Source organism: Xenopus laevis, chromosome 2S (assembly GCF_017654675.1).
Source record: "Xenopus laevis strain J_2021 chromosome 2S, Xenopus_laevis_v10.1, whole genome shotgun sequence".
Classification (NCBI taxonomy): domain Eukaryota; kingdom Metazoa; phylum Chordata; class Amphibia; order Anura; family Pipidae; genus Xenopus; species Xenopus laevis.
The window spans coordinates 11,971,930-11,985,450 of NC_054374.1; the positions used below are offsets into that span (position 1 = coordinate 11,971,930).

The 13,521-nt window shown below is 42.1% G+C and overlaps 1 protein-coding gene across 2 annotated transcripts in view; it reads left to right on the forward strand.

The window, feature by feature from the left end:
* Positions 1-959: 959 nt before the first annotated feature.
* Positions 960-13,521, forward strand: part of LOC108708858 (cell adhesion molecule 2-like) — an 860,128-nt gene continuing 847,566 nt past the window's right edge. The window contains exon 1 of one of the 2 annotated variants that reach the window (XM_041583368.1): positions 960-1,351. In XM_041583368.1, coding sequence (XP_041439302.1) covers positions 1,291-1,351 — 61 coding nt within the window. In that variant the 5' untranslated portion in view covers positions 960-1,290. The remainder of the gene's footprint in view (positions 1,352-13,521) is intronic. The other variant, XM_041583367.1, reaches the window with a different exon arrangement.

Below are 13,521 nucleotides of genomic sequence, written 5' to 3' on the forward strand. Positions count from 1 at the left end.
AATTAAAAAAAAAGTCTGAAGCTGAAGAGCTGGATGAGGGAAGGGGGATACCCCATTTGGGAGGTGGGATTCCCTGCACCTGTTGTTCAGGTACAACTCCCAGCATTCTCTCTGGCAGCCTTTTCCAGCTGGTGGATTGCGGGTAGTGATGGGTGATTTTCTCCCGTGTCGCCGGAAAATTCTGCCGGAAAAACTTGCGAAAAATTTATGGCAGCGTAAATTTTGGACGCGCATCCGGAAAGCTGCTCGCGTCAGTTTTGACGCCGGCGTTAAAGTCAATGGGCGTCCGAATAGTGATGACACGCATCGTCAATTTTTCAACGCCGTCGAATTTTCTCAGGAGAAACAAAGCATTTCGCTGCAAATTCTCGCCAGGCCAATTTATTTGCCCTTGCCGTTGAAGAACAGCCGGGGACCATGACTAGCGACGGGCGATTTTGTTCCGTTTCGCAAAATGGTGAAAGATTTGTGGATCACAAATTTTGACGTCCGCGTCAATTTTGACGCCAGCATTAAAGGCAGTGGGCGTCCGAATAATTTTAACGCACAACGGTGTAATGCGAGAGACTATTCTGTCTAAATTTTTTTCCAATTTTCGGCCACAGTTTCTCAAACGTATTTGCTGTCGGCAAAACACGTAAATTCGCAGCGATTTCGCGCCTGGTGAATTTATTCGCCCATCACTAACCATGACTTTAAAAGCACAAGGGAATATTACCCAACTCAGGGCTGTCATGTTAAGGTCCCAGGGAAGGGAACTATTTATCCGAGACTGTGCCGGATCCCCGCTGCCTCCCGCGGACTTGTCACCCCTCCGAGTCCCAGTGACAGCGCTAAGAAGAGAAATAAACCCGCGGACTCCTTCATTCCCCGCCTCCACCATTGGTGAGTCGCCCGCTGCGCCGATTGGCTGAGGGTCCTGTCGCTCAGCCGGGAAGAGGAAGGATTCAGCTGGTTGCCCTTGTGTCTCGAGCGTTTGAGAGGAGAGAGTGTTGGCTGCACCCAGCGCATCCCCAGCACAGGAGCAGCACCAGCAGCACGGGCTGAACCACTAGCGGCCCGCGGGGGGGAACAGTACGCGTTTCTGTATTTACACAACACCCTATATGCGGATGTCCGAACATCAGAGGGAAAAGCATCGCTCAGGAGAATATTGACTCTGATTCAGCCGGGGGAAAAAGGGAACTTATACCCCCTTCGCCCTCATCTAGAGAGTGGGAGCGCCCACCTTATCTGCCCCAGCAGCTCACCTGTCAGCCGGGAGGCTTCTTCTCCACCTGATCGTGCGACATGATCCTCCAGCCAAGTGCACTTGTCTGTCTCTCCAGCTTGTGGGGTGTCATCGTACAAGGTAATCCGATCCCATTCAACTTTCTGCCTTCTGTGCCCTTCTCATCGCCCCCCCTGCTGTGCAGGTCCCATGATTGGTCATGTTTAGTATTGGGCACCTGAGTGTCCCAGTTGTGCTTTGCATTGTGGGAGTTGTAGTTCCACCCCAGTGGAGTGCTGCATGCTGGGACTCTTGCGTGAGATGAGGGGGTGCCATTCATCCTTCTATTGCCTTTCCTGGTGGCTACTTGGGTGGGAGATGGAGGCAACCCCAGAGGGAGCAAGATCTCATCCCTACATTAGATGGAGCTAATAGCTGTGAATCCACTTTGTGCTGCTGCTGCTCACCTGCAGGTGGGGTGTTTAACCCATGAGCCATTAGCAAGAGGCCCTGGGCACATTCTGGGGCTCATTTATCAACACTGGGCAAATTTGCCCGAGGGCAGTTACCTACAGCAACCAATCAGTGATTCGCTTTATTAAAGCCAGCTGCAAGTAGAACCATGAATGCAGCAATTTGTGATGGTTACTGCCCATGGGCAAATAAATGAGCCCCAGTGTTGATAAATGAGCCCCAGTGTGAAGTGATGCGCCGTTACATGCCATGAGATCTTCTACTGGTCACAGCATCCCTAGTCTCCTGGTCGTAATACGCATGCTGTAGGGCTGCTTAGGGATTAGTTCAGTTGCATGGAGACCAGTGCATCTATGGGGCATGCATCTGATAAGCAGACATGCAGCATGGGAATTTTGTAGTTAGTGAAGGCACCCCCTTGTGTGTGGCAAGGCACCCGCTTTTCCTAGATGACGACTTTAGTTCAAAGCTGCGGCGTTTATATCATATCATATGTACTAATGTAATTGACTGAGGGTCCTTTATACTTTTCCCTGTACTGGGCTGTTGGTATTAGGGTATCCACTATTTTTGGATGCGGCCGAAACCCCCCATTCGAATCCTCCGCAAAAGATTTTGGCCGAATACCGAACAGAATCCAAATTTGCATATGCAGATTAGGGGTGGGAAGGGGGGAAAACGTTTTTTTATTTCCTTGTTTTGTGACAAAAAGTCAAGCGATTTCCCTTTCCATATGCAAATTAGGATTCGGATTCGGTTCGGCCGGGCAGAAGAATTCAGTCGAATCCGAATCCTGCTGAAAAATGTCAAATCCTGTTTTCGGTGCAACCCTAGTTGTATAATGATAAAAAAATAACAGTGTTTACGACCCCTATGGTGTAGCCTGAGAGCAGGTAACCCCTTTCCTCGGTGCAGATGTCTGGGGAGGACCAGACCTTATTTTTCCCTGGGAAGTGATGGAGAGGCTTGAGCATCACTTGTGCTCTGCGTGGGTAGGAAAAGCCTTGTACAATATGCCTCCTGCTGCAGATTCCACTGAACATCATATTCTGTGTCTTCTGGAATGCCTGAGCACTTAAAGGAGCCCAGACGAGAGTGAATAACGTGTACAGGGTTTTTTATTTTATTGATCTCGCACCTCACTTCTCGCTTCCTACGTGTTAAACAGTTGATTTGCATGCACTCGGTGCGTCCAGACCGTTCCCACGTATAACTGTCACATGGGAGCTGCTGGCAATCCGTTGTCTGCTCCTGGGAATCAGGTACACAAGGATGATACGCGCACGTCTCCCTCTCCTCCTTGTACTTATCATGCTTTACAATTAATCCTTTTTTTCTTCCCATTCCTCTGTTTGGACACCTCTATTTCACCCACTGGTTTAACCATCCCCCTGTTAACCCCTCTATTATCAGCTGGGTCTATAAAGCAATGTCTCAACTTAAAGGGATACTGTCATGGGAAAACATGTTTTTTCCAAAATGCATTCGTTAATAGTGCGGCTCCAGCAGAATTCTGCACTGAAATCCATTTTTCAAAAGAGCAAACGGATTTTTTTATATTTACTTTTGAAATCTGACATGGGGCTAGACATATTGTCAGTTTCCCAGCTGCCCCCAGTGATGTGACTTGTGCTCTGATAAACTTCAATCACTCTTTACTGCTGCACTGCAAGTTAGAGTTATATCACCCCCTCCCTTTCCCCCAGCAGCCTAACAACAGAACAATGGGAAGGTAACCAGATAGCAGCTCCCTAACACAATATAACAGCTGCCTGGTAGATATAAGTACAGCACTCAATAGTAAAAGCCAAGTCCCACTGAGACTGATTCAGTTACATTAAGTAGGAGAAATAACAGCCTGCCAGAAAGTAGTTCCATCCTAAAGTGCTTGCGCAAGTCACATGACTGGGGCAGCTGGGAAACAGACTATATGTCTAGCCCCATGTCAGATTTCAAAATTGAATATAAAAAAATCTGTTTGCTCTTTTGAGAAATGGATTTTAGTGCAGAAGTCTGCTGGAGTAGCACTATTAACTGATGTGTTTGGAAAAAAACATGTTTTCCCATGACAGTATCCCTTTAAATGTTTAGGCTTCTTTGCTGTCCTGGTACATTAATGGCATTGACTTCTGGTTTCTTTAACCTTTTAACTGCCAGCAGGGCTGGCAGAAAAACAAGTGGTATAGCTTATATAAAGCTGGCATTACAATGGTTAAAGCTGGCAGTTTTTAATAGGTTTAGGAGATGGCATGCACTTGCCTGGGCACGTGTGCAGCATACATTTAATTGGGCAGGCCAGTGGATTGGGAAATCTAGGTGACCTTGTGATACTGACAGCGACCTGATTTATCCATCCATCTCTGCAAGCCCAGCACCAGCAGGTTAACTCTTCAGATGCTGCTGGCTTGATCTTCTTGATGCCGCTGCCTGTAGGGCGGGGAGCGTGGGCAGTTCTGAGCTGTGCCATTATGTGGGTAATAAGCACAAAAAAAATAAAATAAATAAAAGATAAGCCTACTCTACTGCAGTGTGTTTCTGCAGCCATCACAAAGAGGCACTGCAGGACTTTTTTTTTTTAGATGCATTTCATGAATGACTTGTCTAGATATGTATACACAGATATGTTCAATAGGCGCCGATGCATATTTTATAAGTAAATATCCAGTAGGATGCTTGATTTCCCCAGGTAGTCGCTCCAACTGCCATGCGGGAAATGACCCGAGTGCCATGAAAACCTGGCCGTGTCTATAGACAGTGTATCTGTAGTGTCTGTCTCTTGCACTCTCTCTCTCTCTCCGCATCTCTCTCCTCCTTTAAATAAAATGATTCCAGGGAAGCTGATTTCAGATGCTGAACGTTATTTTCGGATTGGGGGTTGCTTAAGCCGCTTCCCTCCTGGCATGCGTTCCAGCCGCTGTGCTGATGGTACATCAGGCTGCGCCTGGGGGTCTCCTGCCCACATTAAGTACATTTCCATGTCAATTTCCAGTTCAGATCAGCTTAGGAAAAACCCTGCCTGGGAAAGAGGCCTGGCACAGAAGCATCACTGCTCAGGGGGCATCAAGCAGCCTATCATTATTGGAGTTTATTTATTCAGTGATGTTTGTTTTCAGTAATAATAATGATGATTGCTTTTTTTTAACCCCACATCTGAAAAATGCTCTCCTTGTATGTGAAATGATATCTGATGGTGGTCCTTTCCAGATAACAAAGTGCAAATTTAAATATACTCTTATAGGCAGAGAGTTTGTACTGCAACAGTTGCAGAACTCCCAGCATTGCTTCCACGGCTCAGCTCAGGTAATGCGAGGGTGCAGGGACACAGGGCGCCCATGGCCGTACTATAATAATCTCAATAGCGTCATGAAGGGTTTCCGAGTGTGTTTCAATGTAACAAGGTGAATGGTTACTATAGATCTGTTACGTTTAATGTAGTTTGTGTGATAGGGACATCAGATATCAAACATAATGGGAGCAGAGACAGATGTGAATGATATGGAACGTGTAGCGTTGGAGCTTTATAAAGAATAAGAATAAATATCAATAATGTATTTTAATTTTCCATGAAATCCTTTAAGGTTTGGCAATTAATGAAAGCTCATATACTATATATATATATATATATATATATATATATATATATATATATATATATATGCATAGAATGGACCAGCACACCGTTTTCTTCAATCAAACGTGTTTATTCAATACACACTGTGCATCCAACGTTTCGGCCCGCATCCGGGCCTTTATCAAGGATAAAGTGACAGTGATAGTGATCAGCTTTTTATACCCATAATCCCCCTCGTTAGTCATGTCATGATGACCTCATCACAATGCTCAATTTACACTCCGATTACACATGTATTAAAGTGCCACACAGAAAAAACATCTTTTCAAATCATCATGTGCTTGTAGTTACCACCTAACTGTTGTATACTTGATAAGTGCCACCATTTCTCAAAAATAAAATCTTTCATTTCTGATATATATATATATATACTGTATTTAAACTATCATTTTTAATAGTGGCTGTAAATGTGTAATTTAATTTGCAAACTGCACAGTTTGTATTAAATCAAATGTGCTTAATAAGTCGTTCGACTGCTGCCTGCTAACATCTTACTGGTGAACTACGACTCCCAGAAGCTCTACAACTCCCTGCATCGCTGACAGTGTTGCACATCCGATAAGTTGTTTTTTACAGCTTATTGGTGAGCTACAACTCCCAGCATCCCTACAACTCCCAGCATCCCTGACAGCGTTGCATTTCCAATAAGTCATTTGACTGATGCCTGCTGAACTTCCACTCTCACTTTTCCCAGCTTACTGGACTTCCAGCATTGTGTGTAACTACAAACCCACAACAATCTCCAACAACTTACTGGTAAAGTACAACTGCCAGCATTTTTGACAGCTCTTACTGAAGTCACAGTCACAGCTTGTTGTGTAACTACAGCCCTCAACACTTTTCTTGCAGATTACTGGTGACTACAGCTCCCACCATCCCTGACAGCTGACTTGCAAACTACAACACTCAGCAACACTTCACAGCTTAATAGTATCCCAGGGTGCTAGTTGTGGTCAGGTGGGGTGTTGATTGTTGCAGTTTAAAAAGTCCATTATTGGAGATATCTGATTCTTAAAGAAGTAGCCTAGACTAGAGCATGAATACCTGATGAACTGAAGAGACAATGGTAATTCTTTATGCAGCGTTATTAAGGGGCACATTTACTAAGCTCGAGTGAAGGATTCGACTTCGACTCGAACGATTCGAACTAAAAATCTTTCGACTATTCGATCATTCGATAGTCAAAGTACTGTCTCTTTAAAAAAACTTTGACTACATACTCTCCAACTTTAAACCTACCGAGCTACAATGTTAGCCTATGGGGACCTTCCCCATCAGTTTTCTAAGGTTTTTTTAATCGAAGGAAAATCCTTCGATTGATCGATTAAAATCATACGAATTGTTCGATTCGAAGGATTTTATCGTTCAATTGAACGATTTTTCCTTTGATAGTTCGATTGTAGGATTTGCGGTAAATCCTACAAATTCGATATTCAAATTCGTAGGATTTTACCTCGAGGGTCGAATTCGAGGGTTTATTAATCCTCGAAATTCGACCCTTAGTAAATGTGCCCCAAGGTGTCAGAGCTTAATTCATATGTTTGTGTTGGCCAATTGCATGCACGCTGCTTGTCTGTATCAAGCCGCTCACACTCTGATATGTAATTTAAATACATGCTATCTGTATTTGCCTTGCGTTCATGTTCTCTTGAACCGTGTCTTGGTGCCAGCAATGATTCTTGATCAGGTTGTTTAAATGGAATTGGTCCCTTCTCTAAGTGAAACAGATACTAAGCACAGTGAAACATTCTCCATTCTCTGGTGTTAACTTAAAGGACAGCTGAAGCCCAGGCTACATGCAGACTTTTAGGGGAATGCTAAAAACTCCCCAGAGGATGCAAAAAGTCAGAAAATCTGAAAATATTCCATCTTCAACCTGTTGGGGTCCTGTAGAAGTCAATAGCAGAGGTCCTATTTGCAATTTGAAAATATAATGGTCTGCGCTGAGTTTCGTACGATAATCTGAACATTTCGGGCTTTTCTGACGATTCCTCTGATTTCATGAAAAATTTGGACTTTTCCGAAAAAATCCCTTTTTTTTTTTTGTGCGACAATCTGAAAAAATCTAATTTTTTCCACATCTGATTTTTTTTAGTGGTTTTTATATGATAAATAAGGTTAAATCATGGATTCTAATTTGGTCCGACTTTTTTTATTTAAAAGATCAATAGAATTTGGATTTTAATAAATAACCCCTTTGTTGTCTGTACTGTACCAAGTTATCCCTGCCGATCAACTCCTGCATATAATTGTCTCCTGAACAGCTTCTACATTGCAGACCCTGGAATGAAGCTCCCGAGTTTTTATCTGCCCTGAGATGCAGTTTCTTGGTGTGCATGTGCCAGCGAGGACATAGACATGACAAGGTCACAGGTCAGCAGTTATTCTGCCCCAGCAATATATGGAGGGAGTAGGGAGAGACTCCAGTTTCTTTTTTCTTCTTCTTTTTTGTTTGTTGTGTACACTATTTACTTTCATAAATGGTGAGATAAATATATGTTTTTCAACAGCCACCCCACACTCACCCCTTCCGTATACAGTATTATAAGGGGCAGATTTATCAAAGGTCGAAGTGAAAATTAGAATTTTCAAGTTTTTTTATGGCCAAAACTGTCAAATTCGACTAAGGAATTGTTCAAATTCAATTTGTGTTTTTTTAAAAATTTCAAATTCGATTTTCGAGATACACTGGCCCTTTTAGAACCCAAAATCGACTATTCGCCTCCTAAAACCTAACAAATTCCTGTTTTAGCCTATGTAAGATGTCCTGGGATCAGTTTGGAGTTGTTTGTAGCCTTCCTGACATTCAAGTTTTTTGCGCACGTTTGAAACACTCGAATCAAATTCGATTTTAATTAGATTCGAGTTTTTGGGTCGATCCTATTCACCCGAACTTTGAAAAATTTGATTTTTATAGTAAATTAAGATTTGCCGAAATTCAGAGTTCTTGGGAGTTTAAAAAAACGTTGATAAATCTGCCTCTTAAAGTGTGTTTTTTTTGTAAGGGCTTTAGCACACGAGATTTAGTCGCCTGGTGACTAATCGCCTCTTCTTTGGGGCGACAATCTCCCTGAACTGCCTTCCCTCTATTTTCACGCCTGCTAATATAAAAAATCGCCTGCGGCAATGCACCCGTGGCGCAGTCCCCTGAAGTTTCCCTGTGAGGCATCAAGTGCATTGCCGCAGGCGATTTTTCATTTTAGCAGGGGGAAGGCAGTTTGGGAGATTGTTGCCCCAAAGAGGCGATAAGTCATCAGGCGACTAAACCCCCCCCCCCCCCCCGAATCTGCACGTGTGCTAAAGCGCTAACATGAAATAAAGTCATATTTGTAATTTGCTTAATGACGGGCATTTATTTTTTTCTCCTATGAATATATATGAAAAAAATGTAATACAAAGGTTTCCTACAATCATCTGGCCAGGAAATACATTATTAATGCTTAAGTGCATGATACAATACATTGAATTATCAATTATCCGAAATGCTTAGGGCCTGATGTTTCCTGGATAAGGAATATTCAGGTAATGTAGAGCACAATGCTTTTAGGCTACATTTTTTCATAACAAAATGAACCAATAGGAATACTTGGCCACCAGCATCACCCTTGCACCACCCTTGCACTGCATTATTATTATTACAGAGACACAAAACAAATGAGTCACTAACAAAGTTTTTTTTATTTTTTTTTTATAAATAGACATTCCAGTATTTTGAAAGCTTTCTGTACAATGGGTTTACAGGTAATGGATTAGGCAGTGTGAAATTAGAAGAACAAGGACATGTCCAGATTTTAGTGGGTAACATCTCGAAATAAAATGAAATAAATTGAGTTGATGTTGTATGATGGTTCTCGTTATATTTCTCAGGTTGGTTTCATGTAGAACGTTTCTTTTTCTGAAGGTGAAACTATTGCATTCCAGGCACTGACTCTAGCATTCCAGCATTCTTTTATATAAACTTTAATAACGGAGCAGTATATGGACAAAGGCAGAATAAACCAAATTCTCAGAGTTCATACCTTGTGTTGGCTGAGATCTGGAGTCCACGGTTACATGACTATGCTGCTAATATGAGTGACATGGTGATTTCCTCCACCTTTGGTGATGTAAGGATATTATACTGTTTTGAAAGTATTTCAGATATTTCTGGCACAGGTTATCATCAATAATTACCCCATGGATATCACACAAAGTCTCAGGAACAATTTGTGTACCAATAAGTCCCCACATTTCCAGCAAATCCTCTTTATTATGCTGAAGAATACTGAATGGTATTCTGCTGAAGTATGGTGATTATTGTACTTACCTGTCTATTGATTTCAGAAGATATCTTCTAGCCCAGCTAAGTACATGGAATGATCACACTGTCTTAAGCTGGCCATACATAGGTCAATATAACCTTCTAGCTCGGCCTCTCCAGACCAAGTCAGGAGTGTATGTATGGGTTGTATCACTAGCTCAAGTCCTTCTAAGTGTCAATCACCTTAAACTATGTACTGTTTTCAACATTAGCATACATCAATGTTTGTTTCTGTTTTTGTCAACTGCCTTCTGGCCATTACTCTTTTCTTCTGCTTGACGGATGGGTGGCTTAGTAATTACGGAGGGTAAATAAAATGTTGTAGTGGTATGAAGAAGTGCAACTTTTTGCCATGTTCACCCTGAAACAAGATACCCTTTACCAACGCCACAGATAAACCTGACAGGTGAATTGGGTGAAACACAATACCTACAAATTCTTGAACCTCAATCCCCACTCACATCCATACACACACTCATAACGCTGAATTAGATTTTTTTGTTAGTTTACTCTCATCAGACCCTCGTGAATGTGTATGCACTGAGCCAGACGCACCCAACTGTTTTCTACAGTTGTCCAGATTCAAGTTAAGTTATAGGTTTGTAGAAGAACGTAGGATTCCCTATTTGCGTTTTGTACGCTCATCAGAAGGTTCTCCTTCTCCATGCTCTGGACATAGTGCTCTCCCTCCTGGTGCACCCTGGGTAGTGCCCTGGACATGCGTTTCCTCTGGAGGAACAGGTGAAGAGAGCCAAGCTGGCTGAAGCTTGAAGGTAAGTTGTGTTAGGATGGGAGTTGCCAGGCAAAGGATTGCAGAACTGAGGAAGGAAAAAGCAGCTCTCTGCCCTCATACAAATCCATACAGTTGAACTGTAATCCATCTTTATTCCTTAAATAACTGCACTTCTTTAAGGGGCACAGTTACTTAGCTTGAGTGAAGGATTAGAATAAGAAAAATCGTCGACTATTCGACCATTTGACCATTCAATAGTCGAAGTACTGTCTCTTTAGAAAAACTTCAACCACCTACTTTGCCACCTAAAACCTACCGAGGTACAATGTTAGCCTATGGGGAAGGCCCCCATAGGCTTTCTAAGAGGCCCATTTACTTAGTTCAAGTGAAGGAATCGAATAAAAAAAACTTCGGAATTCAAATGTTTTTTTTGGTTACATCGACCATCGAATTGGCTACTTCGACCTTCCACTATGACTTTGACTTTGAATCGAACTAAAAATCGTTCGACTATTCGACCATTCGATAGTCAAAGTACTGTCTCTTTAAAAAAAAACGTTGACCCCCTACTTCGCCACCTAAAACCTACCGAAGTCACTGTTAGCCTATGGGGAAGGTCCCCGTAGGCTTTGGAACAATTTTTAGGTCGAAGAAAAATTGTTCGCTCGATGGATTAAAATCCTTCGAATCGACCGTTTCGAAGGATTTAATCGTTCGATCGAACGATTTTTTGTTCGATCAAACTATTTGCGGTAAATCCTTCGACTTCAATATTCGAAGTCGAAGGATTTCAATTCGGCAGTCGAATATCAAGGGTTAATTAACCCTCGATAATAAGTAAATTTGCCCCTATGTAATTTTTTATTGAAAGGAAAATAGTTCGATTGATGAATTAAAATCCTTCCAATCGATTCAATTCGAAGGATTTAATCATTTTTCCTACGATCGTTCGAACAAACGAATTGCGGTAAATCCTTCGACTTCGATAATTAACCCTCGATATTCGACCCTAAGTAAATGTACCCCTAAATGTACATGCATGTAGAGCCCCATAAACATTGCACCTGTTCCTAATCTCTGCACTGAGCACTGGCTCTCTGTCTGTCTGCCTTGCCCCCTTTATTCCCATGGACCATCCACGTGCACAATACTAACTTCAATGTCCTTGTATGCTGTATGGTCACACCTGTAATCCCATACATTTCTTTTAGAAGCACTACAAGGTATGTATCTCAATAATCTGGGCATATGCTGCAAACATTGTGTTTTACAAGGACAATTTATAAAGAAGAAGACATTTCATTTTGATCTGTTACAGAGTTACTCAAATCACTGTGCTTTTTATGCATCTGAAACAAATTGGAATAAAGTTGGAACCTGCACATTACTGTAAATTCTTTCCAAGTCTGTTCGGCTGGGCTAGATAAAATATGCATAGTAATCTAGGGATTCTGTACAGCAGCCGTGCAAAATAATTCCTCTATAATCTGTGTAACTCCCTGGGAAATGAGCAAAGTAAGTTGCAGTCCTTATACTTTCCAGTCAATTGCAAAATGAACAAAAAGTGTGTAAAAGGAAACATTCAAGATGCAGTGGTGCTCTTCTATTCTCCTATTTTATTTTATAGAACTGACAAGACGAACACAAATGAAATGCGGACAAGAATTTAAGTTCCCAGAAGGTGGTCAGTTTGGACACTGATTTGTGCTTCCATATACCATAGGAGTAATTTCCTATAGCAGGAAGCACAGGGAGATGATAAGGGAAATATTATTATATTTTCTAATTCTGTATGCTAAATCATGTATATTTCCAGTATATGTCCATTAGAAAAAAGCTTCCCCTTATTTCACCCTCTCTTCTTTTATGTTGCCATTCCCCTTGTCGAATGGCAAGGTGGCCATACACAGGGAGATCCGCTCATTTGGGGATGTAGCCAATTGAGCAAATCTCTCCCCGATATGCCCACATTGAGGTGGGCAATATCGGGCTGATCCGATCATGTGCCCTAGGGCCCAACAATTGGATCAGAATGGAGGCAATACTGGCGGATGGATCGCATCAATGAACAGATGAGGCTGCGATCTGACTGGATTTTTAACTCTGAAGATGAACATTTGCCCGACTTTTGGACAGATATTGATCGGGGAAGCTCGTTGGAGGTCCCCACACATGGGCCAATAAGCTGCAGACTTTTATTGGCCTGTGTATAGGGCAGTAGGGCAGTACAGGTCTGGGACTTGTTATCCTGGGTGCTTGGGACCTGGGATTTTCTGGATAAGGGATCTTTCAGTGACTTTGATCTCTATATATTAAATCTAGTTTATTAAACCCAATATGATTGCTTTGTCTCCAAAACAGATTAATTTTATAGTAGTTGGGATCAAATACAAGGTACTGTATTATTATTACAGGGAACAAGGAAATCAAAAAAATTATTTCATTACAATTGAGTCTATGGGAGACGACCTTCCCTTAGGTTGGAGCTTTCTGGATAACTGTTTTCCAGATAATGGATCCCATACCTGTATAAGCAAATGCTATGCATTACTATTAGCTGGTGGTCTGATCCGTGGCTTGTGAGCAGTCTGTCCCCATGATAATCGGAGGAAAGTCTATCTAGGAAGAGAAGTGAAGGAGATACAGTATAAGAAAAAATTTTGGGAAAAGATGGTCCATTGTATTAAAATGGAATATGTGCCTTTCAATAGATGACTCTTGCAATACAGCATATACACTACTGATTTGTGGGTCGACCTGTAGCCAATCCGAACCCGTCCGCTCCAGATCCACACCCAACTTTAACCTGCCCACCAGTTCTATTTACAGGTGATTCCGAGTACTAGAAGCCGGCACAGGAAGGTCGCAGGTCGCAGGAGTCGGCACAAAGCCGCCCGACCTAGAGTTATCGGGCCTGCCCGCTCATCATAAATATGGACCATATACAGTCTATTTACAAAACATGGAATTCTCTAGCTAAGCAGTGCCCCTCATAACTGAGCTCAGTTAATGCTGTACATTCTTTACCATAACAAAAGCTCCCTTTCTTTTTTTCCAAATCTTGTTTAGAGAAAACATTAACTATGCTTTTATGCATGTAAAGAGGTAAAATTGGACTATACAAGACATTGGAGTGGTTTTCGCCTCCCGGTGTATTATAATGTAAATGGCCT